The following is a 27,541-nucleotide window of genomic DNA, read 5'->3' as shown; positions in this document are numbered from 1 at the left end:
CACGGAGACCATGACAAAAATGTTCGAGAGCACTCAAGGACAGAAGAATCTGGACATTAAAGGGACATGATTTGCATATTTGTACCACAAGCGTCCACCTTGTGACGCAAAACAGCTCACTAAAATGCTTTTGAAGCATGTTTTTAATAGTATTTACAATTCCTGGATAGACCTCAAATTATTTTGCAGGTGGGGTAGAGTGATTTTCACATTTTAGATCCCCTTAATTTGGTCTGTTTCAGTCTTCCTGCAGTTAGTGAGGTGCTAACACATGACTTGTCCCCAGTTTAAATAAACATGAAAGCATTGATTTCCTCTGGGTAATAAAGCCTGTTTTTCTGCACTATATTGTCTTTATTTGATTGGAATTAGGGGCACAAGTAACAGATCCTGCTTGGTTCTGCAGGATAAGTGCAAAATGTAGATATTTGCATCAGTTATACTGAAGCGTCCCAGTCCCAGAGAGCATGACATCTCAGAATGACAAGATCAAATGGGAGATGTGAAGGATATTATTTTGGGCTGTGCTTTTTATCCCCCTTGTTTGAATACATCTATTTATAAGGTGCCTACAGAAATATTAACATTATAAAATAGAAGAAACAGAGATAAATATTTGTGTTGATTTGTGTTTTATTACATTTTATATTTTTCACTGCAAAAGAGAAAAATGACAGTGACAATAAATATACATTCACAATAAAAAATACTCTAGATTGCAACGAAACATTCAAGTGTACTTAGCCTTTAGAAAATCTAGAAGATGTAAACATGACCTCCCCGAAACACTGCACCTCCTCACCCAAAGAGTCTCTCTCTCTCTTTCTCCCGTCTGTAAAGGTATAACGTCAACAAAACACATTTACGCATCTATGCGCGAGTCTCACAGAGTATGAAGCCACGTCACACATCGGGCTCTGATTGACGGAGCAAGCTAACATTCTCGAATGTCTGGTGGGAAACCTTTTTTTTCTTTTTTTGGTAGTTTTAGCGGACTCGTGTCCAGTCTGTGTCCTTTACAAACGGAGCTTCACCGGAGCGCGCGGCGGTCTCGGCGTCTCCAAAACCTCCGGAGTCAGTTTGAGCGCTGCCGGCTGCTCTGACCAAAGGCCGGGCTCTTCTCCTTCAAACGTGTCATTAGAGTCTGAGCTTCAGTGTCCGCTTAACTGATCACGCACCTCTCTTTGTCTTTGCCGTGGCCGCCTCCGATGGCCTTTTCTTTAATGTACATGAGGTCGCTGTGCACGCTGGGTCTCCGGGCGCACGGGGTCACCACGCCGTACGCTTCCCCGATGTCCTTCAGCTTCTTGTTTTTCAGAGACTTTCTGTGCAGCATGTCACAGTACTGCACCGACACTTTCCTGTGAAGGTCGGGGCTCATTTCGTGAGGTAGCTTGGCCAGGGTAAACAGAGTCTGAAACATCTTATCCACGTTCTCGTTGCGCTTTGCGGAGATCTCGAAGTACGCGCACTTCTCGTCCCCGGCCACCAGCTGCTCGATTTCCTCCTGCTGAACCTCCCGGTGAAACTCTCTGTCACCCTTGTTCCCGCAGATCACGAGAGGGACGTCGATGTTCTCTTTGATCTTGTTTTTCAGGCACATTTTGGTCTCGTAGATCTGCCGCTTGAGCCGCTGCACCTCCTGGAAGGAGTCTCGGTTGTCCAAGCTGAAGACGAGGAGGAACACGTCACCTGAAAGCAGAGAATATTATTTTGTTTAACCGCCTTTGCTTTTGTTTAAAGTGTTTTCATTTTCTCCCTGTGTGTATGCACAGTTACAATAAAGCACAGGAGGCTCTGCTGCACCCTGCAGCCACGCGCTAAAGCGCACGATGTGCGCTCTGACCGAGTCCGTGCAGAATTTAGAAAGCCCGCATTTGCTTTCTTAGTTTACATAAGGATTCTCTGGTATAAAAAAGGAGACTGATAGGAATGTGGATAAGTACCTGTCAGTATTGAAAGCCTCCTCATAGCAGGGAAAGGATGGTTTCCGGACGTATCCAGTATGTCCAGCTGGTAAACGTCCCCCTTGATGCTGTACACTTTCCTGTGAAAGTCCTCGATAGTCGGCGTGTACTGCTCGTCGAATCTCCCGTTCAGGAATCGGGACACGATTGCACTTTTGCCAACTTTGGTGGATCCAAGAATCACCATCCTGTAGCAGTTCTTTGCTGGGATGTCAAAATCGCTTTCGGAGGGCGACATTTTTTTGATCATGTTTAAACCCGGGGTTGGATGTGCACCGTTCGTCTGTGCGTAAAAGGCAGGTGAGCAGCCTTCTGTGTCTCGGTGCTCTCACTTGCGCTCTAGTGTGTTTCTGTCTAGAGGCTGAGCCATATTTATGCGCGAGGCTGACCCCGCCTCTTGTCCGCGTCACAGCTCGGTGAGTACTCGGTGCCCAGTTGAGTGCAACGAAAAGCGGAGCAAACTCCCACCGGTGCGTCAGTCTGTCACTTCTAATTAAGATGGGGAGAGAGCGCCGGGAAACAGAACCAAACAGACCGTCCGAAAAACAGAACATTTGTAACAGTGCGGGGCAGGGCGGCGGGGTCTGTGCGTAACAGCCAAACTAAAAAAAAAAAACTTCCAGCACTATTACCGAGTTAATAATTGACGCTTTTTTCCGGCGTTTAAAACCCACTTTGGCACACTGTGTTAATAAACAGGCTGGACCTTAGACACCATTAAAGCAGACAGCGGATACAGGTTCCTCTAGACTGAGCAGAGCAGGTCATGTTGACTGGAACATCATCATCTAAGGAGAAAAGGGAAAAAAGAAAAACATGCTGAGCAATAATCTAAAGTCTCCACAGCTGTTTACCCACCGCTGTCATTTACAAACAAGGTCACATTCATTGATTTATTCATTCACATCTTCAGCAAGTCCAGCAGCTGCTGATTCATAATCACCATGCAGCAGCAGCTTGAACGGCTGATCGAGATGCTGCAGTTACTATGGAGACCGAAAGGGGGCACTCAGGGCACGACTTTCATCAAGGCGTCTGCCACGACTTACCTAAAAGGGAGAAGGGGGACAAAACTCAGCGTGGAGTGACTTTGCGTGTCTGTGCGCATGTGTCAGCGTAAACGCAGTCTCCGTTTAGTTTCACAGCAAATGCAAAAAAAGGAATTCATCAAACCTTCGATGACCACACTCACTCACCTGTCACTGTGAAAGTGTGCAGTCGAGGTGGCAACAAAGATTTCTTCAGCGGTTCATAAAATTAGTAGTAAATAGTCGCAAAGTGGAAAGTGTGTATCTATGTTGGGAGGTGGGGTTTTATTGGGCAAAACAGGAGACAGCAGTTGATTTTAATATTAGCTCACTGCTTCATTGTGTCTCATCCCTTCAGGTGTGGGGAGTAACGCCCTGACTCGGTGACACAGATGTGGAAATGTGAGAACATCTGCTTGCACAGATATGAGATTCTTCTTCTTTTTCAGCTGCTCCGTTTGGGGGTCACAACAACAGATGATCTTGCCTGCGCCTAAGTCTGTCCCTCTGCGTGTCCATGAACCTCCTCTTTGTGCAGCAGCTCCATCTCCAACGTCATCTGTCCACTATATCCACTATCCCTCCTCTGCACATGTCCAACATGTTCAAATCTCAGTCTTGCCTCTTTAAAAAAATGTTTTAAAAATGAAGCAGTGCATCCTCAGCTAATGTCAAAATGAGCAGCAGGGTTCCATCAGGAGTAGTGTGCTCCATCAAAGTAAGTCAGTGCACCACTGATGAACAGTGATTTCCCAACTTCATCCTCGATGGAAGGAAATAACAGCTGACTCATCACAGGCGTGAGGGATGTCCGGCTGGAAGCAGAGGGAGCCTGGACTTTTAGTTCCAGGGACAAGTATCTGTGAACTTTCCAACTAAGTAAAAGCTCATCCACCCCTTTTAGTTTTAGCTAATTTTGTGGTCAGATTTACGAAACAGTGACGGTGCAACCGAAGTAGATCTTTCCACCAAATGCTTTTCTCTACATAATAACAAATGCTGGATTTTGCTGTCAGATTTTTCCTGTGCACGGTGAAGAAAACTGGCTCAGCGTCTGCAGTTATGTTGTGCAGAGCCATTCTGTTGTGGTGAAGGAGAAGGCAAAGCTGTTGATTTACTGATCTGTGTGTGCTTTCACCCTCATCTATGGCCAGAGGCTGTATAGACTTAAAGAATGAGATTATGGGTATAAGGAGTGGAAATGGGCCTCCTTTGATGGGATGTCTGGCCTCAGTCTTAGAGACGGAGTGAGGAAGTGGGTCATTAGGCAGCACGTCTGACTGTTTGCTCCGCCACAGTTAAAGGCATCTGACCAGCAGGCACATCACCAGTGTGTGGGCACAGGGGGGCCCGCCTCATTAATGAATTGATAATTACGATCAAGTAATGTAATGCAGCTGATTCTGAAAGGGCCAATCTAAATAATGACTTCTATGATTGAGCTTCTGCTTACATGTATGGGAGTCTGATAACACATATGTGACACAGAGGAATTTAATTGGTCCAAGGGTAGATGATGAATGACTGAGAAAGAGTGGGATCCTCCTGCTGCTGGATGTGTAAAGGAGGAACGCTCAGGAGTGCACTCCTGTGGTAACGTCTGCTACAAAGACCGTAATCGAGGAACCGAAAGGTCAGTGTTATAGGCTCATGTGACTAACATTAAGTGGCTCCTGTCTATCTGCTTTGTGGAAAACAAACAGATATGCAATACATTTAAAGAAAAGAGGGCTAACAAGGCCAGTTAAACTGGAAAATCTGTGCAATCAAAATAGAAAAGTGGGAAAAGTACCATGGAAACAGATGCCCACGGACTGCAATCTGCTTCTCAAGCTTCCACATCGCTGGGAAGACAAACAACAGCACACAGGCACACAAGAGGAGCAGCAAAAAGAGGAAAAACATGCAGCTTACACACTAAACAAACACAATTATGGTATTTGGTTCCATCACAGCTGCATTAACATCAAAGCAAAGAGAAAATTAACCAAAATAATTTCTTTCTCTCCTACATGTGCGCTCCGGTAATGATAAGAGGTGGCACGTGAGAGCAGTGAACGGCAGACAGATAATGCCACTCCGAGGACGACCAGCCGTGGGAAGGGAAACGCAGAGAGGCAGTGGAAAAAAAACGGGGCAGACGGCGAGCGGGGTCGTCTGCCAGGCGGCTCGTAAAAGACAGCGAAAGATGCACGCTGCGTGGAAAGATTTTAGCTGATGATGGTAACAACAAATCATAGACCACATTTCCATTTTTCATCTGAGAGAGAAAAAAAAGCCTCAAAGCAACACTCACACAGGTGTTGCTTTCAAAATGCAGAAAGTCACCTGTACACGTGGTCACACACACACACACACACACACACACACACACACACACACAGACACGCACACAAACACACTACAGAAATGTGCCTCTGCCTCACATAATCAGATATAATGGAAATGCACTTTGTGATGTAAGCTGCAAACAAATGCTTGAAGCATCTTAATATGTTCGTCATGCCTGTTTTTGTTGTTAAAGCTCTAAAATCTGCAGTGGGTGCTTTTGTATTTTCTTTCAGCTGCTGATAAAAATTAGGAAATAAGAATTCATTCTCCAGCCTTTTGGGGAAAATGTGATTGTGATTTTTTATTATTGTTAGAGCATTCTGTTAAGAGCTTGAAATAAGGAGCTTACAGGCTGGAGAAAACGAGAAAGACTACAGAGAGGGTTCATGGAGTGAAGGCATACAGAGGGTTGGTGTTATAATGAGGAGAAGGTTTTCCATAATGTTTAGGAGTGTTTATGGTAGGGCTGGGCGATATGGCCTAAAATTCATATCGCGATATAATTTGAAGCATGTGCGGTAACGATATATATCACGATATATTCTTTTCTTCTGTATAACGTATTTTCCACACTATAAGGCACACTTAAAATCCTTTAATTTTCTCAAAAATCGAGAGTGTGCCTTATGTGTGAATTCTGGTTGTGCTTACTGACCTCGAACCGATTTGGGTGTGCAGAAATCTGTTAAAAAATGTTTTAGTACAACTTTGGTAAGCGGCACTGCTTGATGGATTGTCAGAGCATTACGGCTGCCGTAGTGAGGAGCTTCGTGGGGTAATCTGGGTCCAAAACTCCGTCTCTTCAGGTCCCAAAGTCAAACGAATACTGAGAGTTAAAAACTGTCTAAATTCTTTCATCTTTAATTAAATCATCAGCGTTGTTGCTTTACCAGATGTAACAATTAAGTTTAACATCCATGAAAACAGAATTTATTACATTTAACGGAGTTAGAAGTTAACAGGAAGTTAGCTCGTTAGCTCGCTAGATTCCACCTAAACATGTTGTACTACGTGATTGCTAGCGACACAGGTATGTTAGCATAACATTAGCACAGTGAAGCTGGAGGATGAACGCCAACTTTTTTCCACTCATTAATAGTTAACTTGAGGGATTCTGGTGGTTAGGGACAAATGCAATCGCATAGCAGGATGCTATACAAGGGCCAAACTTCAGTCAGGAGAACAACTGAGATTATTCATCCACAATACGAGGTTAGTTATTAATATACTGCAACAACATGGGAATAGAACAGCTGCAAGAGAATTCAATATTAATGAATCAATGTTATGGAAGAGGAGGAAGCGCAGTTTTTGGCTTTCCCCTTATTTCAAAAGTGCTTCATCTCTTTACTATGACTGTCGACCGGCATAATTTGCAGATGATATTGGTTGTAGCCGCTGCGATGCTTTCGACCAAAACAGGCGCAGCTTGATGACATCATCAACATGCGCTATCGCGATAGAGCGGTATAGTCAAAATCTCTATCATTGACCAAATCTATATCGTTTCTATCGTATATCGTTTACTGTATCACCCACCCCTAGTTTATGGGAATTTTTAATCATTCTTCCAGAAGCACATTTGTGAGGTCAGACACTCATGTTGGATAAGAAGTCCTGGCTCACAGTCTCCTCTCCAATTCATCCCAAATTGGTTCTGTCAGGTTGGGGTCAGGACTCTGTGCAGGCCAGTCAAGTTCTTCCACACCAAACTTGCTCATCCATATCTTTATAGGTGTCATGGTCGGCTGTGTGGCAGGCAGGCAGGAGTGGTGGACCCAAAATGCAGGATTCTCAGGACACGAGGTTTAGACAGAAAATGCAGCTTTATTGCTGGAGCAGAACATCAAGATAAAATAAAAACTCACAAAAGCAAACAAAACTCTAAACAGAGATGCAGGAGGACTGGAAATCCTAAACACGCAGCAAGTGAGGGTGAACAGACGTTAACGGTGCGACACCGAGTAGGGGAAGACACAGACACTAAATACAAGAGGTGAACGGAGCAAAGAGGAAACAGCTGGGACACACGGCTGACGTTGATTGCACTGACGAGACAGGGAGAGCACAAAGCTGAACGCACTGACAAAGGACACAGACCTACAAAATAAGACAGGAAGCACACGCCAGACAGAGACAGACTCGTAAACAGGCATAATGACGTCATGGACAAACAGAGGGACATACGGGCAGAGAAGACCAAGCACAGGCAACCTAAACCAAACATAAGGGCAAGATAACAAAACCTAAACCAGACATAATCATCATCGTCATCAACATCATCATCAGATAACTAAAGAATCAGAATATAATTGTAATCAAAACAGTATCACCAGAGAATAACCAATCCATAATGCAAAAATAAACCAAAACATAAGAAACTCAAAATGCTGGGTCGACCCGACCCAGGACCGTGACAATAGGCCTTGCTTTGTGCACTGGTGCAGTCATGTGGGAACAGGACGCCCAAACTGTTCCCACAAAGTTAGGAGCATAAAATTGACTAAAATGTCTTTATATGCTGCTGTCGTTCCCAATCGGTTTCACAGGTGGCATGTTGTCATGGTACTATGCTGGAATTCACTCCTGAGAGCGACTGACTCTTTCACAAATGGTCACAGAAGCACTGTGCATGGCAAGGTGCTTGATTTTATACACCTGAGGCCATGTAAGTGACTGGAATGATGAATTCAAATGTTCCAGTTGACTTAAGTCATTGAAATCATGATTAAAAAGATTTCGGCACAATAGTGTATTTGGAAAATAGAAAATGGAATGGAAGACATTTGACCTTGAGGAGGGCAACAGCAGAACAGTTGGAGAATGTTTTTTTTTTACCCTGAAGACATTGCATAAGAAAAACACCAAACAATAGACATAAGTCTCAAGTTGTTTGGGAAAAAAAGAGGGCTTTTTCTTTCAGGCAGGTACAAGGACAGACCACCAAGCAGTCCAGATGTTTTCTGAAGAACAAAACAAATTGATGTGATAATGGCTGCCTAAATGTAAAGCAAGGATAATAAAATGTAATTACATTTGAGTTTTACCATCATTCTGACCTACTTGGGGCAGGGATAGCTCAGTAGGTAAAGTGGTCGCCCCATGATTGGAAGGTCGGCGGTTCGAATCCACTTAACGGCTACCCTGAGGTACCCCTGAGCAAGGTACCGTCCCTACACACTGCTCCCCGGGCGCCTGCTTAGTGGGCTGCCCACTGCTTCACTGAGTGAATGGGTCAAATGCAGAGAAAAAAAACAAGTAATTTCCCCATGGGGATCAATAAAGTATCCATTATTATTACCAGGATGCAGACTGTAAGCACATTTGTGTATAGTTATTCAGAGTTTTGAAGCACTGAAAGAAACTTTTATTGTTGTGATGCACTTGAATATTAGAATCACAACCAAAACGAGCTAAAGTCCCATGATTTTATGTTGAGTGTTAAAGTGCATGCATGTGTTCTCCATTTAATCTCAATCTTAATGAATACTACAGAGTTTGTTGTTCATATTGCATTCATACTCACTAGATCCTGGTGGTCCTTCATTATTATTCTCTTATTTTGATGTAGCAAACTCCTTTCTGCAAGAAAAATACATAAATCTAATTTTCACATCCAGATGAAAAACATGTAAACAGCTTCTATATCGACACCTTAAAACTGCTACTCTTCTTGCTTAGTTCATGAAATGCAAAGAAAGATTTAGACTCCTCAGCCGCCTTGTTAGGTACACCTTGCTACTACTGGGTTGAACCCCTTTTGTGCCTTTCTTAACTCTTTGTGGCACAGATTCCTTTTGAAATTTTGGTCCATATTGACATGACAGCATCACACATGATGCAAATCTCTCCTTCCATCACATCTTAAAAGTGATCTGTTGGACTGACGTGATGACTGTGGGATCTATCTAAGTACACAGGTGATCTGGTGTTATCCTGATGGAAGCATCCATCAGTAGATGACAACGCTGTGGTCATAAAGGGATGAATATGGTCAGCAGAAATACTCAGGTATGCTGTGGGATTTAAATGATCCTCAGTTGGGTCCAAAATGGGCTGAGAAAATATCCCCCACACCATCACTCAGGGTGGATCCATGCTTTCATGCTGACTGTGCCATCTAAATGTTGCAGCAGATACTGAGAGTCATCAAACCAAACAATAGTTTTTTAAACTGTAGCCTTCGTTTCTTCGTCTTAGCTGACAGGAGTGAAACCCAGTGTGGTCTTCAGCTGCTTTAGCTTCTCTGATTCAGAGATGCTCTTCTGCAGCCCTTGATTGTAACTTGTAATTAGTCACTTGACTTACTCCTGTCATATTCTCAGCTTAAAACAGTCTGGTCATACTCTACTCATTTCTGGCATTTAACGATTTTTCACCCAGAGAACTGACGTTCACTGGATGTTTTCTCTTTTTCAAACCCTCATCTGTATATTGTAGAGACGGCTGTGTGGGAAAGTCCCAGCAGATCAGCAGTTTCTGCACATTCACTTAGATCACCTTTCTTCTTCATTCTGATGCTCAGTTTGAACTTAAGCAGGTCATCTTGACCATATCTACATACAAGAAAAACTGTGATGCGTCTTAATTCATTAAATAAAATTGTGACATCTAGTTTATGATCATTTGATTATTTGTACTACGTAGCTTAGCCAAAACCCAGCACCATAATGGTGACCTGGTGGATAGTAAGAGGATAAATGCTCACAATACTTGTCACAAGTTAAAATAATGGATTATAAAAGAATGAAACTGTCCATTTAAATAGTCGTAGGATTTGGATGAAAACACATTTTTAATGTGGCAGAAAGTAAATGATGAAAATATTTTTCTTTTTCTCTGTCATTGGGGCTGCTGCTGAGCGCACCCTCAAGGTGCCGATTGTTTGGCAGTGACATCTCTTAGCCTTAAAAAAGAAAAACTGTGTTGCATAGCGGCTATGAGATTTTTTTTTTTATTAGTATTTTCTTTGATAATGCCCACGATATTTCTCTCTTCCTTCAGTACAGTCACATTAGGCCAGTGTCCAACAAAGCTGCACTCCACAGTACTGACTGCAAAATGATGTCACCGTCCTGATGTAAGAAATAAAGAAAAGGAAAGATGCTAATTTGTTCAACACTTTAATAGGTTTCCAAATTTATTTGTAGCACAGATTTCAGCTTAAGTGAATAGAAGTGAAATTGAGTGTATTGTACCTACATTATCACCAGTCTGTTTGGCTTTTCTTTCCACACGTGCTCATTAGTGATTTTTCAACTTTTTAAAAATTCACTTTTTTTTTTGTCTGTGGTCAAAATGAGTGTTTCAGGGTAACCTGATCAAACCCTAACTATATGCTTTGTCAGGAAGTAAAGTTTGAAGCCTACTCTTAAAAGTAATCAGGCTTGCTGTCTGTCTAGAGCAGGGGTCCCCAACTCCAGGCCTTGAGGGCCGGTGTTCTGCAGGTTTTGCATCTCACCCTGGGTCTACACACCTGAATCAAATGATTAGTTCATTACCAGGCCTCTTGAGAACTGCAAGACATGTTGAAGAGGTAATGTAGCCAATTTAAATCAGCTGTGTTGGATCACGGACACATCTAAAAGCTGCAGGACACCAGCCCTTGAGGCCTGGAGTTGGGGACCCCTGGTCTAGAGCTTTAGGTCACCCATGTTTTGGAATAGCACAGAGTCCAAAACTCAGTAAGTGCAGAAACTTCCATCCTTTCAAATTCTTCTGCTTATTCAATTCAGGTTTGCTGTGTGGCTGGAGACTATACCATCTGTCATTGTCTGAGAGGTGGAGTACACCCAGGAATGGATGCCAGCCTGTCACAGGGATAACTCATTCGCAGTTAACTGAATCCCATGCATGTACATGGGGAGAACATGAGAACCACATCACTGAATGTTCAATCTTCAAGATCTGAGCAGTGAAAGCAGACTTGGATTGGACACTTTTCCCTGTAGTTTGCAGCTGTATACCAGCACAGTGAATTTTAAATCCAGTAATCTTCAGCCAATCTAATTCTTGGGGTTTAGTAAAATCATTGCATTGTTTAGGAGCTAAACATTTTAAGGCATTGTTATACATATTCCCACATTCTCATCTGCCCTGTTGGAGACAGATATGCAAAGTCTTGCCTTAAGTGCTTCCATTAGTAGTCTGTATTTCTTTTTTTTCTTTTTTTTTTTTTTTGGCCTGTCCCGTTTGGCTCTTTTGCCATCAGAATTGTTGTCTAAAGGCAAAGAAAGATGCCCAACGGATTTACTTTACCAAACTGACCATCCCAGCCTTGCCGTAATGGTCCATTTGATTCACCTTTTATTGTTTATTTTATTTTCACTTACTGAATACGGGACAGACTTGACTGGGGGAAAGAAGGGGAGAAAGAAAGAGGGAAAGAGAAACAGCTGAGAAGAGGGACGGGGGAGAAGGGCAAAAGACAAAAACCAACAGAACGGGCAGAGAAAAAAAAAATGCATATATCAATCACCTGGATCACCTGCTGAGAAAGAAAAAAGAAAACAAGCAGAAGAGAACAAGAGTAATAGAATAAACAACATCACAATGATATATGGGAATATGACAGTAAATACTAAATGTTAAACATTATTGTGCGGCACATAAGATCAACAGAACACAGTGTGCTTTGAGGTAGGAGCCAAAAAGGGTGTAGTTTGCGGGTGTGATCACCCGTGTGTACACCTGTGAGCATGGACGCGCTTGTTTTTTGTTTTTTTAAAAGGTTCCTTCATGTAATAATCTGCTAGAGGGTGTGGGGGGGCCACAGCCCCGTCCTCCAGGGCGTGAAGCAGGTGTGGAGGAGATCAAAACTCCAGACATCCAGAGGCCCCCAGAACACAAGAGACCAAGGAAGACCAACAGAGGGGCAGCTGCGCCACTGTCCCGGAAAGAGCTGAGGAGAGTCCCAGATGAGGGCTCACTCAGCAGCCGCGGAGCAGAAGCCAGGGGGAGTTGCAGTGACGCGCCCGTGAGCTCCGCCGGCAGCCAGCTGCGCCTGAGTGACCGAGCCCCAGGCCGAGAGGCCGGGGGCACCCCACCTCCGAAGTGGCCCGAGCGAGCCCCAGGCTCCAGGCCCCGATAAGCGGCCGCCAAGGAGTGAGCCGGTGTGTACCTGGACGCCCGTACCTGGACGCCCATCCCCGGACACAAAGAACCACCAACGCACCGATGTCTGAGGGGGTCCGCCACTGGCAGGGGAAGTGGTGGTAGGGGGAGATAGGCCTCCAAACCTTGGAGGGCCTGAGATGTCCCCAGAGAGGTGGCGCCTGACACCCAACCTGACATATAGACACAGACATACAGGCACACACAGACACAAACATCCATTCCCACCCTCATGCTCTCATATGCACTTACTCCACACTCAACCAACGTGGAGACATACATAAAGAGACGTTGTACACACGATCACACTCCCCAAGCGTACTCTACAAACCGGGTCTAGGTGCCCCCGCCCCTGGAGGGGGGAACTGCACCCAGACCCAGGTGGTGTTTCCCTTTTCCCTGCGGTGGGGGGAGGCAGACCGCCCCGACTCCGCAGCAGCAGGAAGGCTCCACACTCCAGACCGCAGTCGGACGGCCAACTCCTCCTCCTAGTCCTAGCCCCCCTGCTCCAGCAGGTCGCAGAGAACGGGGGTGAGAGAAGACTCCAAACCTCCCTCCACCCGCTCATTGTAATGTTGATGCATGTGTGTTCTAAGGTGCAATTAAAACCCAGGAGGGCTTGGAGCTACCAGACTTGGAGTAGTCTGTATTTCTTGAAACACAAGGAGACCAATGCTTTGCACCCTGACTCATTCCTTTATTACATAAATCACTTCATTAGCATAAAGTAGCAGGCAGTGTGCATTGTTCACTTTGGAATGATTTGCATAGTTGCACTGTTAAGCCAGCAGTGAAACAGCTTCTCTGAAATTTGAAATGATTAACATAATAGAGTAAATACAGTACCATGCATCTTAACACTGAAACCGTCACAGTGTGTGAAGCCACAGCAAATGCATATACATGTATATTTTTACTATAAAGTACGGATCAGTGGCCTTAAAATTTCTGTTTTACTTTAACAGACATTGAAAATGTTCGTCTCAGTAGCGGTTTCAGAAATATTTTTTTTAAAAACAAGGTAGTTATCATGTTGGCTTTTGAGTGAACTCGGATTAAACTGGGACCTTGTTACACTGTGGTTTCAGTCTTGGCTAACACTTTAAAAATAAGCAATTTACATCATGTAATATCTAGAACAGTAAACTTCCTACAGGTAAAATTCAGTCATTCAGCCAGGAAAGCGCACAGACACACCTCTGAAGGACGATACACTTGGAGAGTTATAAAACAACAGGGGTCACTGGGACTTTTAATAATAATATACAGTTGGAGATCTTAAACACAGATATAATTAAAAAGGTTATTCATGAATTTCTCCAGTCACTTCAAATGCATTTGAATTATACATTCTGACTCACCTGCATAATTCACTAGCACATCTCAACTGAGCAAAGCCCTCTGATATCCCTGCAGGGCTGCCCCCTCTGTTTGCTGTTTTGATAGATGTAGATTATAAAAAAACATTGAATTCTTTGTCAGGCAGTTATGCATGTTGCAAGTTTGCATGTTTGTCCGGCACTATGCATCTGTAACATCTTATCTGTGAAAAGATTTCTGCGCTCCACCTGCCTTGAAGAATATTATGGCCTGTTTTCTGCTGCTGATCTTTAATACACATACAGATAAATATGATACAGCTGAGTGTTAAACATGTTGATAGGTCAAGCAGATTTGCCCTCTGGCAGTGCTGTGCAATACTGCAAGGTTTAGTATTGATCTGATTCCAAGTAAATACAGAGCCAGTATTGCTTATACCGATACCTTTAACTTATAAAGGCAGCTTATGTAGGGTGGAGCAGTGCGTCATGACTTAGGAGATGAATAATCATCATTTTGCAAATTCTGAACACATTTTAATGACCACTAAAGTCACTGTGATTTTTACTTTCCACAGTAACACAACAAAAGACACCTTTCAGATTTTCATGTATTTTCAGACTGAGTTTTTTTGGAGAGCTGGAAGGTAAACGTGTCGTCTCTGAACCACTTCTGTTGTTTAAATGCGCTGTAGGTCCTAAATTAAACAGACATGACAGTCAACACAAAAAGGTTCAGACATGTTTCACAGTGCATGTTTGAGGTATATTTTTAATTTACAAAAAAAATAATTATTTAACACAATTAAGTGGGTTACACACTGAACTGTGGGGATAGAAGCAAATTATTAATCCGATACTAAACCAGCGTTTGAATCGATACTATCGATATTTGGATTCTCGATCTCAAAAGGACTGACATGTGACAGGATCAGAAAAAAGCCTGCATGTAGATTCCCCTTTCACAAAATCACTTTGAACTAACAGAAAAACACACGGATCAGTAGTGGGGATGTTTCCTTCGTATCCATGGAGGAGGTCAAATAATGACCAAGGCTCTCAGTCTGTTCACACCGGAGGGAATCCTCATCTGAACCCGAAATAGGACGTGTCCGGGGGAAATTATTCATGCTTGTGGCGCAGACTCCTCTCTCGATAGATCTGTTCGGTGAATGGTCTGCAAATACAGAAAAACAAACATGTAATGGGACAATAAATGAGCTTGGAAGGCTGTACCACTCTGTGCCAGGAGCGCGCCTGTGTGTTGAACCGTGAGGGAGCTTGAGTATATGAGTGAACGATAGCAAGATGCCCTCGTCTCTCCACGTGCTCCACCACTCTGCTGCAGATGGATGCAGATCAAAACTTTGGAGTCCAAGAGCAAAACAGAGTTTGAAGCTTTTCTGTGGTACTAATGGCTAACACAAGAATCAGAATCAGTGGACACGCTTAAAGAATTTATGTATCGTGAAAATTTTACAACATGATGTAACATATTGGGACACTGCCTCTTGGTCTCAATGTATCGTTGCAATCAAGTTTACTGCCAAAAGGAATCATATCCATCCCATTAATTAGGCACACCTTGCTAGTACTGGGTTAGACCTGTTTTACCTTCATTCTTCATTGTATAGCTCCTACAAGGACTGCACACCAATGATGCAAATCTCCCAATGCACCAACTGTTTATGCAAGGCAGGATGGATCCATGCTTACATATAGTTTACCCTAAACCCTGGCCCTTTGGTGAAGTCATGCAATGCAGACTTACTTTCCTGCTCTGAGCTAACCGGAGTGTCATCCAACATGCTCCTATAGCCCATCTCCTTCATGGTTCAACACGCTGTCCATTCAGAGATGTTCTTCTGTATCTCTTGGTAGTAACAGGTGGTTATTTGAGCATACGCAAAGCAGTCTGGCCATTCTCCTCTGACCTCTGGCATCAACAGGTCAGAGAACTGCTGCTCACTGGATATTTTCTGTGCTCTTCTAGACCATTCTCTGTAAACCCTACTGATGGTTGTGTGGGAAAACCCCAGCAGATCAGTGGTTCGTGCTAATCTACTAGCACCAACAACCATGGCAGAGTCAGCACCATTGAAATCACATTTCATCCCCGTTATGAACCTCGGGACGCATTTGGAACCATGCTGTCATGTGACTGGCTGAGATATTAGTTAATGGTTAGTTAAACTGTGTCTCTAACATGGTGACTACTGAGTATATCATTAAAGCGAGGAAATAAGGAACTGAAGTATGATAAAAGTGAAAAAACTAAATGCACAGCGCAGCTTTTTAGGAGTACTCTACAGAGCTCCTGCAGTACTGGATGTCACAGCATCTTTATTAAACATTTAAATGCTTACACTTCACACTGTTAAGTAATTTTTTGTTATCCTGTTGACTCTCAGAGCACCCAGCCTGTGGATCTACCACCATGGCCAGTCATCAGTTTCTCGCTTTTCAGGAAAGTCATAGTAATCTAATAAACTGTGCGTAAGAATAGATGAAACAGTGCCGTTTCATCCTGGTGTGAGCTTTCATCGCTGCACTATTTGTATCATGAAGATGGCGATTACGAGCTAAAACAAATCCAAGACGCTCTCTGAACTCACTTGACACCAGTTTCTATTCCCTGCATGGCTCCCGCATCAATCCCACCGCCACTTTTACCAATTCCAGTCACCGTGTGAGGTAGAATCCAAGCAGACACCCTACTCTCCACGTATAGTTTAAACAAATGAGATCATCCTGAATCTCTTCCAGCAGCGAAACACAAATATAGCACATGAATCCCAGTGGCAGTGTGTGGTAAAATCTGGCACCTGCCTATCCTTCAATTCACAGGTTCAAGCTAAGTGAGACAACGATGGATCAGTGTTGCCGGATTTAAATCTGTGCGCTCATGCACAGCTTGTGTTTAATGCCTGACACTTTCGGAAAAGCATGCCTCCGACTCAGCCAGGGTTAAAAATCTCTTTTTAGACTTTCATTTTACTCGGGTGGAGATTTATTTGGTCTATTGAGGCTACTCAGAAACACTCAGCTAGACAAGGATAGCAGAATCATTTCTTGCAATCGCTGGGTGAGTCGTGCTGCAGAAGAAATTGTCCATGAGAAGCAGTGAAGGAAAAAAGTTATAAACCAAGCCAAGTTTTGTTGGACTGGTGAGATAGAGCAGGGATGTCAAACTCTTTTCACATCATGGGCCACATACATACATTAAGTGGGCCGGCCAGTGAAAAATCTCCTTTCTGTTTAATGTAAATAAGTTTAACTGCATATTTAATCCCAGGGATATATTAATATTTCAATAATACATTAAAATTATTTATTTATAAAACTATTGATACATTGTAAAAAAACAGACATTTCTATAGTATACTGATAAATAAACAGGAACTCTGTAATTAATACTTCTGTGTGGATTTAACTGTATGGATTGAACAGCTACATGGAATATTCTGATATTCCAGAATTTCTGATGCCAGAAAAAGTAACACTGTTACCATCTACATCCTCAGAACATGATTGCATTTTTTGTAAGTGGAGGCTTTCCAGTTATGTTGCTGTATCCCATACAGAGATGGGCAGTAACGCGTTACTTGTAACGCGTTAGATTACAGTAACGTACTCGTTACTTTTTTCAAGTAACGAGTAAAGTAAGGGATTACTATTGCAAAAACAGTAATTAGATTACCGTTACTTTCCCGTAGGAACGCTGCGTTACTAAAACCGTGATTTTTTTGCGAGAATGTCTCACGACAGTGACGTAAGCGAGTGCGCCGTTAGTGACAACAGCTGTGTGCAGATCAACAATGGATCACATATCGATTGTGGGAGAGAGTATGAGCGTGCAGCGTTTAAAGCGTGGAAGTACTGACCTTACTTTAAGTTTGATTCCATAAAAAGTGACAAAAACATTAGCGTCCATCGTGCGTGGGAAGAAAACTTCTTTTTACAGCGAAAAAACCCCCCCTAAACTTCCAAGCAAGTACCGAGTGCGCAACGACATAATGGGAAACTCACAGAGAAACTCGCGGATTCTTGAACTGACCGCGGCACACCTGCACCAGGGTAAACCTCCGCCTGCCCTACTCCTGCTTTACAGGTGAAAATAGAGCAACAGGACCGCTAGTCTTTGCCTTTATTTATTTTCTGCTGTGTTTTACTTGCATCTATTTGAAAGAGTGAGTGTAAACACAAAAAATATTTTATTTTATGTGCTGGAATGTGCAGAAAATAGGTTTAAATGTTAAACTAATTTATTCAAGTCAGAGAATGTTGCATATAATTAAATTTTTGCTTGATGCATAAAGTTAAAAGATTAAAACTGATAAAACAAGTTAAAAAAAGAGACTTTTCCATTTGATTACATTTTGTATGATGGATTATGCAGAAAAAGTAGAATTGGGCTGAAAGATCTATCGCTTTATCACCTCTTCAGGTTGTAAATCGTGTTTTTAAAAAGTAACTAAGTAACTAAGTAATTAATTACTTTTGAAAATAAGTAATCAGTAAAGTAACAGGATTACTTTTTTGGGGAAGTAATCAGTAATTAGTTACTGATTACTTTTTTCAAGTAACTTGACCAACACTGATCCCATATGTTGCTGATTCTTGTTTTTAATCAACAAATGTAATTTTCAGTCTTTTCTAAAAGCTGCTGATGTGACACGTGTCATGAGTAATAACACCAGACCTTCAGGATCCTGTGTTATAATCTGTGTGACTCAGCAGATGCAGGTTGACTGCTGAATAAGTCTGTGCTGAAACAATACTTAAGTTTATTTGCATATTTTTCACATTATCATTCAGCCTTCATTTTTTGACCAGAAAGGTTTTTTGATCCATGTCCTCTCCTCCTTCTGGTTATCTGCATATTAAAGTCTAGGGCCCATGACTCATAAGTCTCTGCTTTTTTCCTCCAGGTGTCTCTAGTTTGGTTTAATGAGCTGGAAACCAATAAAAAAAGGGAGCAGGAAGTTGTTTTCTTCCCTCCTCCACCTTCTAGCCACTACAGCTGCAGTTTTTGTTTTTGTTTTATAACTGATGAATCAAGTCAGTGTATTTGCACATCTTTATTTTCTTATTTCTTTTGTATGGTCAGTAAATTACTGTTACAGGTTTTTTAGATGTTGCTAAATGTTAGGGCTCTTGGATCTCTTTGACTCTTGTTGGTTTTTTTGATTTTATAAGACCGCATTTGTAGCGAGCATTTCTGGGGGCTGTAACCTACAGTTATTATTTAAGGTTATTTTCAGTTGTCACATGTTGCCCTCACTAAACCCATATATAAAGGATTTTAACAACAAATGTGATTTAATGACAAATGAGAGATTTAGAAAGACTTACCCTTCAAAGCTTATTGCCACCTTGTATGCCAAGGCCACTATGGCAGTAAGAACTAGACCGACAGGACTGGCACCACTGCAGACAGAGGGGGAAAATGACTTAGTTAGAAGGGTCTAGTTACATATGCTATATACACTAGACCATTTCTCAGCAAAGTATCCATTACATGTAATGTAATGTCATTCGTTACCTAACCCCCCCCCCCAAAAAAAAAAAACATTCATTCTCTTCCACTTATCCTTGTCAGGGTCGTGATGGGGGTCTGAAGCCTATCCAAGTTGTCTTAGTAGGTACAACCTGGACAGGTTGCCAGTCTATCATAGGACCAACATACAGAGACAGACAACCAAAATCAGAATCAGAATCAGAAAGGGGTTTATTGCCAAATGTTGAGCAGGTTTACAACATTAGGAAATTGCTGCGGTGCTTCAGTGCAAACATAGTGTCATAAATAGCACTTAAATAGACATGAAAAAAATAAAAGTAGGGATAAGAATTAAAAGTGCTACGTGGAAAGATATGTGCATGAGCTATACATGAGATATATACATGAGAATAAGAATTAAGAGTGCTACGTGGAAAGATATGTGCATGAGCTATACATGAGATATATACATGAGAATAAGAATTAAGAGTGCTACGTTGAAAGATATATACATGAGTGCAGGTGGTGATCAGTGCCAATCATGGAATGATGCAGTGAACACAGCGTAGGGTCATGTGTTAGTAGCGGGAACAGTCATATGGTTATTGTTCATGTGTCCAGCAGCAGAGGGGAAGAAACTGTTCTTATGGCGAGAGGTTCTGGTGCGAATGGACCGGAGCCTCCTGCCTGAGGGGAGCAGGTCAAACAGACTGTGTCCAGGGTGAGAAGGGTCAGCTGAGATCCGAGCTGCACGCCGCAATGTCCTGGAGGTGTACAGGTCCTGCAAAGATGGGAGTCTGCAGCCAATCACCTTCTCAGCAGAGCGCACAACACACTGCAGTCTCTGTTTGTCCCTGATAGTGGCTCCAGCGTACCACACGGTGATGGAGGAGGTGAGGATGGACTCGATGATTGCAGTGTAGAACTGCATCATCGTCCGTGTTGGCAGGTTGAATTTCTTCAGCTGCCTCAGGAAGTACATCCTCTGCTGGGCTTTCTTAATGACGGAGGTGATGGTGGGCTCCCACTTCAGGTCCTGGGTGATGGTGGTACCCAGGAGGCGGAATGAGTCCACAGAGGTGATGGGGGTGTCAGTCAGGATGATGGGGGGGAGTGGGGCTGTGTGCTTCCTGAAGTCCACAATAATCTCCACTGTCTTCTGGGCATTCAGCACCAGGTTGTTGTGGCTGCACCAGGACACCAGACGTTCAACCTCCCTCCTGTAGGCAGACTCATCCCCGTCCGAGATGAGTCCAATAACGGTGGTGTCATCTGCAAACTTGATTAGCTTGACAGACTGGTGGGTGGAGGTGCAGCAGTTGGTGTACAGGGAGAAGAGCAGAGGAGAAAGAACACAGCCCTGAGGGGAGCCGGTGCTGATGGTCCGGGAGTCCGAGACATTCTTTCCCAGCCTCACATGCTGCTTCCTGTCCGTCAGGAAGTCAGTGATCCACCGGCAGATGGGGTCAGGCACATTCATCTGGGAAAGCTTGTCTCGGAGATGGTCTGGAAGGATGGTGTTGAAGGCAGAGCTGAAGTCCACAAACAGGATCCTGGCGTAGGTTCCTGGGGAGTCCAGATGCTGCAGGATGAAGTGTAGGGCCATGTTGATGGCGTCGTCTACAGACCATGGACCATGGACCATTTTGAGTTACCAATTAACCTATCCCCACTACCTGCATGTCTTTGGACTGTGGGAGGAAGCAGGAGTACCCGGAGAGAACCCATGCAAACACGGGGAGAACATGCAAACTCCATGCATGGCCCTGGCCTGATGGTGGAAGTGGAAACTCAGGACCTTCTTGCTGTGAGGCAACAGTTCTAACCACTATGCTATCCTTATGCTTTAAAAAAAGAAAGAAAGAAAGAGCCACACAGGTCGAGGCACTGGTTGGGGACTATCTGGAAACCACTGATCGCCAGAGAAACATGTATTCCACAACTGGATGGTAAGTGGTAGGTTGCTGGCAGTCACTGTGAACTCAGTTACTAAAGGCCCATGGATTAATCTATGCAAATTACAGTGACAGCAGCAATATGCTAGCTACCCAAGCAATTACAAAGAGGTTTTTGGTGTCACATAAACACTAACGTTCAACAAACTCCAGCAACCACTTGCAAACTAGTTGGGGAATACTGGTCACCAGGTAAATACTAGGTTAGCAGACTGCTCTCTAGGCATATATGACTGATTTCACCAAATAAACATTTCCCACAAAAAAGATGTACAGGGTGGGCCATTTATATGGATACAACGTAATAAAATGGGAATGGTTGGTGATATTAAAGTCCTGTTTGTGGCACATTAGTATATGTGAGGGGGCAAACTCCTCAAGATGGGTGGTGACCATGGTGGCCATTTAGCAGTCGGCCATCTTGGATACAACTTTTGTTTTTTCAATAGGAAGAGGGCCATGTGACACATCAAACTTATTGGTAATGTCACAAGAAAAACAATGGTGTGCTAGGTTTCAACATAACTTTATTCTTTCATGAGTTATTTACAAGTTTCTGACCACTTATAAAATGTCTTCAATGTGCTGCCCATTGTGTTGGATTTTCAATGCAACCCTCTTCTCCCACTCTTCACACACTGATAGCAACACCGCAGGAGAAATGCCAGCACAGGCATCCAGTATCCGTAGTTTCAGGTGCTGCACATCTCATATCTTCACACCATAGACAATTGCCTTCAGATGACCCCAAAGATAAAAGTCTAAGGGGGTCAGATCGGGAGACTTTGGGGGCCATTCAACTGGCCCACGACGACCAATCCACTTTCCAGGAAACTGTTCATCTAGGAATGCTCGGTCCTGGCACCCATAATGTGGTGGTGCACCATCTTGCTGGAAAAACTCAGGGAACGTGCCAGCTTCAGTGCATAAAGAGGGAAACACATCATCATGTAGCAATTTCAAATATCCAGTGGCCTTGAGGTTTCTATTGATGAAGAATGGACCCACTATCGTTGTACCCCATATACCACACCAAACCATCACTTTTGTTGTGCCAACAGTCTTGGAGGGATCCATCCAATGTGGGTTAGTGTCAGACCAATAGCGGTGGTTTTGTTTGTTAACTTCACCATTCACATAAAAGTTTGCCTCATCACTGAACAAAATCTTCTGCGTGAACTGAGGGTCCTGTTCCAATTTTTGTTTTGCCCATTCTGCAAATTCTGTGCGCCGATCTGGGTCATCCTCGTTGAGATGCTGCAGTAGCTGGAGTTTGTAAGGGTGCCATTTGTGAGTAGCTAATATCTGCCAAAGGGATGTTCGACTAAGTCCACTCTCCAGTGACATGCGGCGAGTGCTACGCTGTGGGCTCTTGCTGAATGAAGCTAGGACAGCCACTGATGTTTCTTCATTAGTGACAGTTTTATTGTGTCCACATTTTGGCAAATCCAACACTGAACCAGTTTCACGAAACTTGGCAAGCAGTTTGCTAACTGTAGCATGGGAGATGGGTGGTCTCGTAGGGTGTCTTGCATTGACTCCACATTACACTGTGGAGCTGGAAAAACGCCAACCATCGTATCCTATTTATACAGGTGGAAAACAAGAGTGGAGGAATTAAAATATAGACAACTTAAATTAATGAGTGACATGTATTTTACTTTTTATTGTAGCACTCTACTTTCTATTAGTCTTTTTTACGCTAATAACTCAGAAAGCACCTGTATGTGTCTCAGGAGCTACACCTTACTCACAAGCCATCTGTGGGTGGGCATCAGAAACAGCAATCTTACACTCACTCGACACACTGACCTACATATATCTGATCAGGAAGTGGCACAGTGACACACATTCATTGTATGTTAAAGTGTGCTTTTGCACAGTAGCACATGCAGTCTTGCATAAGAGGAGGAAAAGCAGCGGGCATATTTAAGCAAAAACCCGAGTGCTGATGTAAAACACCTCTCATGAGGCACAGCAATCTGAATAAGAAAAAGCTAGTGACAAGCTAGAGCGCTGCCATTATATTCACTGTTAGTGTGTGTTGCAGAGCATTTTTGTTCTTTGAATTTGACACTTCACACAATTGATTTACATTTTTGCCACACCGTCTATTGAAGCTTACCATTCAAAGACTTGTTTGCCATTAGGATAAAGAAAAAAGGTTAATCAGAATCAATCAGAGCAGGACACGGGGGGAGCTGAACTTGACTTGCTGAACAGGCTTATGAAACTATCCACCCTGACCTAGATAAATGGGCAGTAATAAATTCAGTGCTTTTCCAGACTTATTCAAATGCAAGACCATGACAAAGGACACTGCACTGGCTCTGTAGCTCTATCTAAAAAACTCAAAATGAAAGAAGAGGAAATTTGTCCTTCAGCTTCAATATGCCACATTTGAACTTTAACTCATTTTAAATCATACAGCCATTCAGTACTCAGTAACCTGTCGCCTTTTTAATGTCAGTATTGTAAGCTTTTTACATTTTGCAGGTAATAACACTTATACAAGTTATCTAAGGGGGGACATTACTGTTTTACATATACCAGTTTGAGACACACTTAATCTATCACATCTGGGAACCGTGTGAATGTGTTTGACGTGGTGAGGAGGATGAGGTGAGGTGCCACAATGAGGAGACATGACGTTGACAAGATATCTGAATAGGTTTGTGTCTGTGGTACTTGGGGGGGGGGGGTGTAACTTGGATTACAAGTTAATCAGAATCAGAATCAGAATACTTTATTGATCCCTGGGGGAAATTATTTTTGTTACAGTGCTCCATTATAAACCAACATTAAGACAAGACAGACAATACACTAACTAAGAATAGTACAATATATACATATATATGCATACATACATACATAAGTCACTCATAAATAAATAGCTGAACAAGAAACATGTGTAGTTATAGCAGCAAACAGTGTGTTAAGTGGATGCGTTGTACAGGGAGATGGCCACAGGCAGGAATGATTTCCTGTGTCGTTCAGTGGTGCTTTTCGGTAATCTCAGTCTCTCACTGAACGTGCTCCTGTGACTGACCAGCATGTCATGGAGTGGGTGGGAGGTGTTATCCAACATTGTCTTTATCTTGGACAGCATCCGCCTCTCCGACACCACCTTGAAGGAGTCCAGCTCCATCCCCACAACATTGCTGGCCTTACGGATTAGTTTATTAAGTCTGTTGGCATCTGCGACCCTCAGCCTGCTCCCCCAGCATGCAACAGCATAGAGGATCGCACTGGCCACAACAGACTCATAGAAAATCCTGAGCATTTTCTGGCAGATGTTGAAGGACCTCAGTCGCCTCAAAAAATAGAGACGACTCTGGCCCTTCCTGTAAAGTGCTGTGGTGTTTTTAGCCCAGTCCAGTTTGTTGTCAATGTGTACTCCAAGGTATTTATAGTCCTCCACAATGTCAACACTGACCCCCTGGATTGAAACAGGGGTCAAGTGTTTCCTGGTCTTCCTGAAGTCCACGATCAGTTCCTTGGTCTTTGCCACGTTGAGCTGCAGAGACCAAGGAACAGAGTGGAACTAACACCCTGAGCCTCTGAAGTTTAGAGTCTCAGTCACACAAACCTAGACCGGTTTGTGACCTCTGGCAATCTCCAGCTACTAAGGTAAAATGTTTATTTCCCAAATGTTTTTTTAGTAGTTGCTGGCAGTCCAAATGTGAGATCGGTGAGAAGGTACACACCAAAAAGCTCCCTGTAATTGCTTTGATTGCTAAAAGATTAGTTTGGTCGCCCATAGTTTGCATGGAAGATGCCAACTTGTCTGCAAACACTCACCACTTGCTATCTGAGCTGTAGTGAAACTTGAAAAAGTGCAACCCAAACAGAAAATGAAGAATGTTCATGTAAAATGATTTTTGAGTAAAAGTTGTGCCTTACTTCTGTAGCCAACATTTTAAAATGCACAACTTTTACTTTGAAGGTGAAAGGTTTCTTGAATGTGTTGCACTTTTTACAATTCCCCCACCGCTTGGTGAGAAGTTTGTACTTGAAGACAAGTTGGCATCTTTCTTGCAAACTTCTGACAAACAGAGATGGGCAGTAACGAGTTACTTGTAACGCGTTAGTGTAATCTGGTTACTTTTTTCAAGTAACGAGTAAAGTAAGGGATTACTATTGCAAAAACGGTAAATAGATTACCGTTACTTTCCCGTAGGAACGCTGCGTTACTGCGTTACTAAAACCGTGATTTTTTTGCGAGAATGTCTCATGACAGTGACGTAAGCGAGTGCGCCGTTGGTGACAACAGCTGTGTGCAGATCAACAATGAATCATATATCGATTGTGAGAGAGAGTATGAGCGTGCAGCGTTTAAAGCATGGAAGTACTGACCTTATCTTGAGTTTGATTCCATAAAAAGTGACAAAAACATTAGCGTCCGTTGTGCGTGGGAAGAAAACTTTTTACAGCGAAAAAACCCCCCCTAAACTTCCAAGCAAGCACCGAGTGCGCCATGACGTAATGGGAAACTCACAGAGAAACTCGCGGATTCTTCAACTGACCGCGGCACACCTGCACCAGGGTAAACCTCCGCCTGCCCTACTCCTGCTTTACAGGTGAAAATAGAGCAACAGGACTACTGAGTCTTTGACTTTACTTTACTTGCATCTATTTGAAAGAGTGAGTGTAAACACAAAAAATATTTTATTTTATGTGCTGGAATGTGTCGAAAATAGGTTTAAATGTTAAACTAATTTCTTCAAGTCAGAGAATGTTGCATATAATTAAATTTTTGCTTGATGCATAAAGTTAAAAGATTAAAACTGATAAAACAAGTTAAAAAAAGAGACTTTTCCATTTGATTACATTTTGTATGATGGATTATGCAGAAAAAGTAGAATTGGGCTGAAAGATCTATCACTTTATCACCTCTTCAGGTTGTAAATCGTGTTTTTAAAAAGTAACTAAGTAACTAAGTAATTAATTACTTTTGAAAATAAGTAATCAGTAAAGTAACGGGATTACTTTTTTGGGGAAGTAATCAGTAATTAGTTACTGATTACTTTTTTCAAGTAACTTGACCAACACTGCTGACAAATGCTGAAAACTGCTAGCTATCGGCAGGGAAGGTTTTGATGCAGCACGATTAAAATCTCTGTAACCAACTTTACACTCGTGACACTTCCAGCAACCTCAGAGTCCACAGAAGACACACTTTTCCCTCAGGGTGGTAGGGTCAATAACCAGTCTTTAGGTCTACTTGACAAAGGTTTTAGTAATCAGTTTGACAGCAACTGCCAGCAACCTCCAGCAACCACTAACCTAGTTGGGAGACACACATGTTTCACTAGTGAGTTGCTGGGTGCAGTCTTGGCTGTCAGTGTCAATATAACCTTAACCCCAATTCTAACCCTGTGCAATCAGAATATGTAATTTCTGTTGCTATTAAATTGATTTCAAGTCTTGGCAATCAGAAACAGTAATCAGACATCAAACATGCAGCAAAAATTATTAAAATTTTTCCCAAAAAAGCTGTTTTGCCTTTCTCCAAAATATAAGCGTAGGTAAATGGTAAATGGCCTGTATTTGTATAGCGCTTTATTAGTCCCTAAGGACCCCAAAGCGCTTTACACAACCAGTCATCCACCCATTCAAACACACATTCACACACTAGTGATGGCAAGCTACATTGTAGCCACAGCCACCCTGGGGCGCACTGACAGAGGCGAGGTTGCCGGACACTGGTGCCACCGGGCCCTCTGACCACCACCAGTAGGGCAACAGGTGAAGTGTCTTGCCCAAGGACACAACGACCAAGACTGTCGGAGCCGGGGCCGAACCGGCAACCTTCCGATTACAAGGCGAACTCCGAACTCTTGAGCCACGATCGCCCCAGGTAGAGTCGGTTATTCACTAATCATTAAGTCAGCCAGATTCCTAGCATCTCCAGTCTGCATATCAAAGTGTGGTCTAATAGCAAACCCCAATTAATACTGGGACTGGAGAAGCACGTCTGAAGTGATAAGACTGCTGAAAGAGGCCAACACCATCAGAAAACATGTTTATCACAAAAAGATGAAGATGAAGGCAGAAAAATTGTTTAGTTAGGTTGGCAGCACAAACAGACACTTTAGTGATCCAGTAATGTGCAAATCATGAACGAATCACTCACAATATATATTTGACACATTTGAGGAAAATACTAATAACATAAAATAAAATAAAATAAAATAAATGTTCCCTTTAGAAATCTTAATTTTTTTGCTCTATAAAAATAGTTGTTTTTCTTTTTCAATCACTCATCTTAGCAGTAGGATTTACATGAAAAGAGAAACAAATTAAGTTTGAGTGAAAATGTAAATTT

At 42.8% G+C, this 27,541-nt stretch overlaps 2 protein-coding genes across 2 annotated transcripts in view; both read right to left on the bottom strand.

Moving 5' to 3' along the window:
- Positions 1–683: 683 nt before the first annotated feature.
- On the bottom strand, positions 684–2,296 carry rasd1 (RAS, dexamethasone-induced 1). Its single transcript, XM_085360408.1, has 2 exons — positions 1,947–2,296; positions 684–1,692 (listed from the first exon to the last, which is right to left on the bottom strand). The coding sequence occupies exons 1-2, from the start codon at positions 2,215–2,217 to the stop codon at positions 1,163–1,165; spliced, it is 801 nt and encodes a 266-aa protein (XP_085216534.1). The 5' UTR covers positions 2,218–2,296; the 3' UTR covers positions 684–1,162.
- A 12,215-nt stretch (positions 2,297–14,511) lies between these two features.
- The window catches only part of pemt (phosphatidylethanolamine N-methyltransferase), a 75,392-nt gene continuing 62,362 nt past the window's right edge, over positions 14,512–27,541 (bottom strand). Inside the window, exons 6-7 of the mRNA XM_085361215.1 lie at positions 19,114–19,188; positions 14,512–14,935 (exon numbers count right to left, since the gene is read on the bottom strand). Of these exons, the coding sequence (XP_085217341.1) occupies positions 14,881–14,935; positions 19,114–19,188 (130 nt within the window). The 3' untranslated portion in view covers positions 14,512–14,880. The remainder of the gene's footprint in view (positions 14,936–19,113; positions 19,189–27,541) is intronic.

This window comes from Diplotaxodon limnothrissa, linkage group LG8 (genome assembly GCF_057381915.1).
Source record: "Diplotaxodon limnothrissa isolate DT_005_m linkage group LG8, D_limnothrissa_male_GT1.1, whole genome shotgun sequence".
NCBI lineage: Eukaryota > Metazoa > Chordata > Actinopteri > Cichliformes > Cichlidae > Diplotaxodon > Diplotaxodon limnothrissa.
Note: the sequence above shows the minus strand (reverse complement) of the source record. Positions and strands in the feature narration are given on the sequence as shown.

Bases quoted from the DNA above. Each gene is read 5' to 3' on its own strand.
- rasd1 (XM_085360408.1), bottom strand. From the start codon at position 2,217: ATGATCAAAAAAATGTCGCCCTCCGAAAGCGATTTTGACATCCCAGCA. The intron at 1,693-1,946 runs GTACTTATCCAC...CTCTGCTTTCAG, and splicing joins GAGGCTTTCAATACTGACAG to GTGACGTGTTCCTCCTCGTC.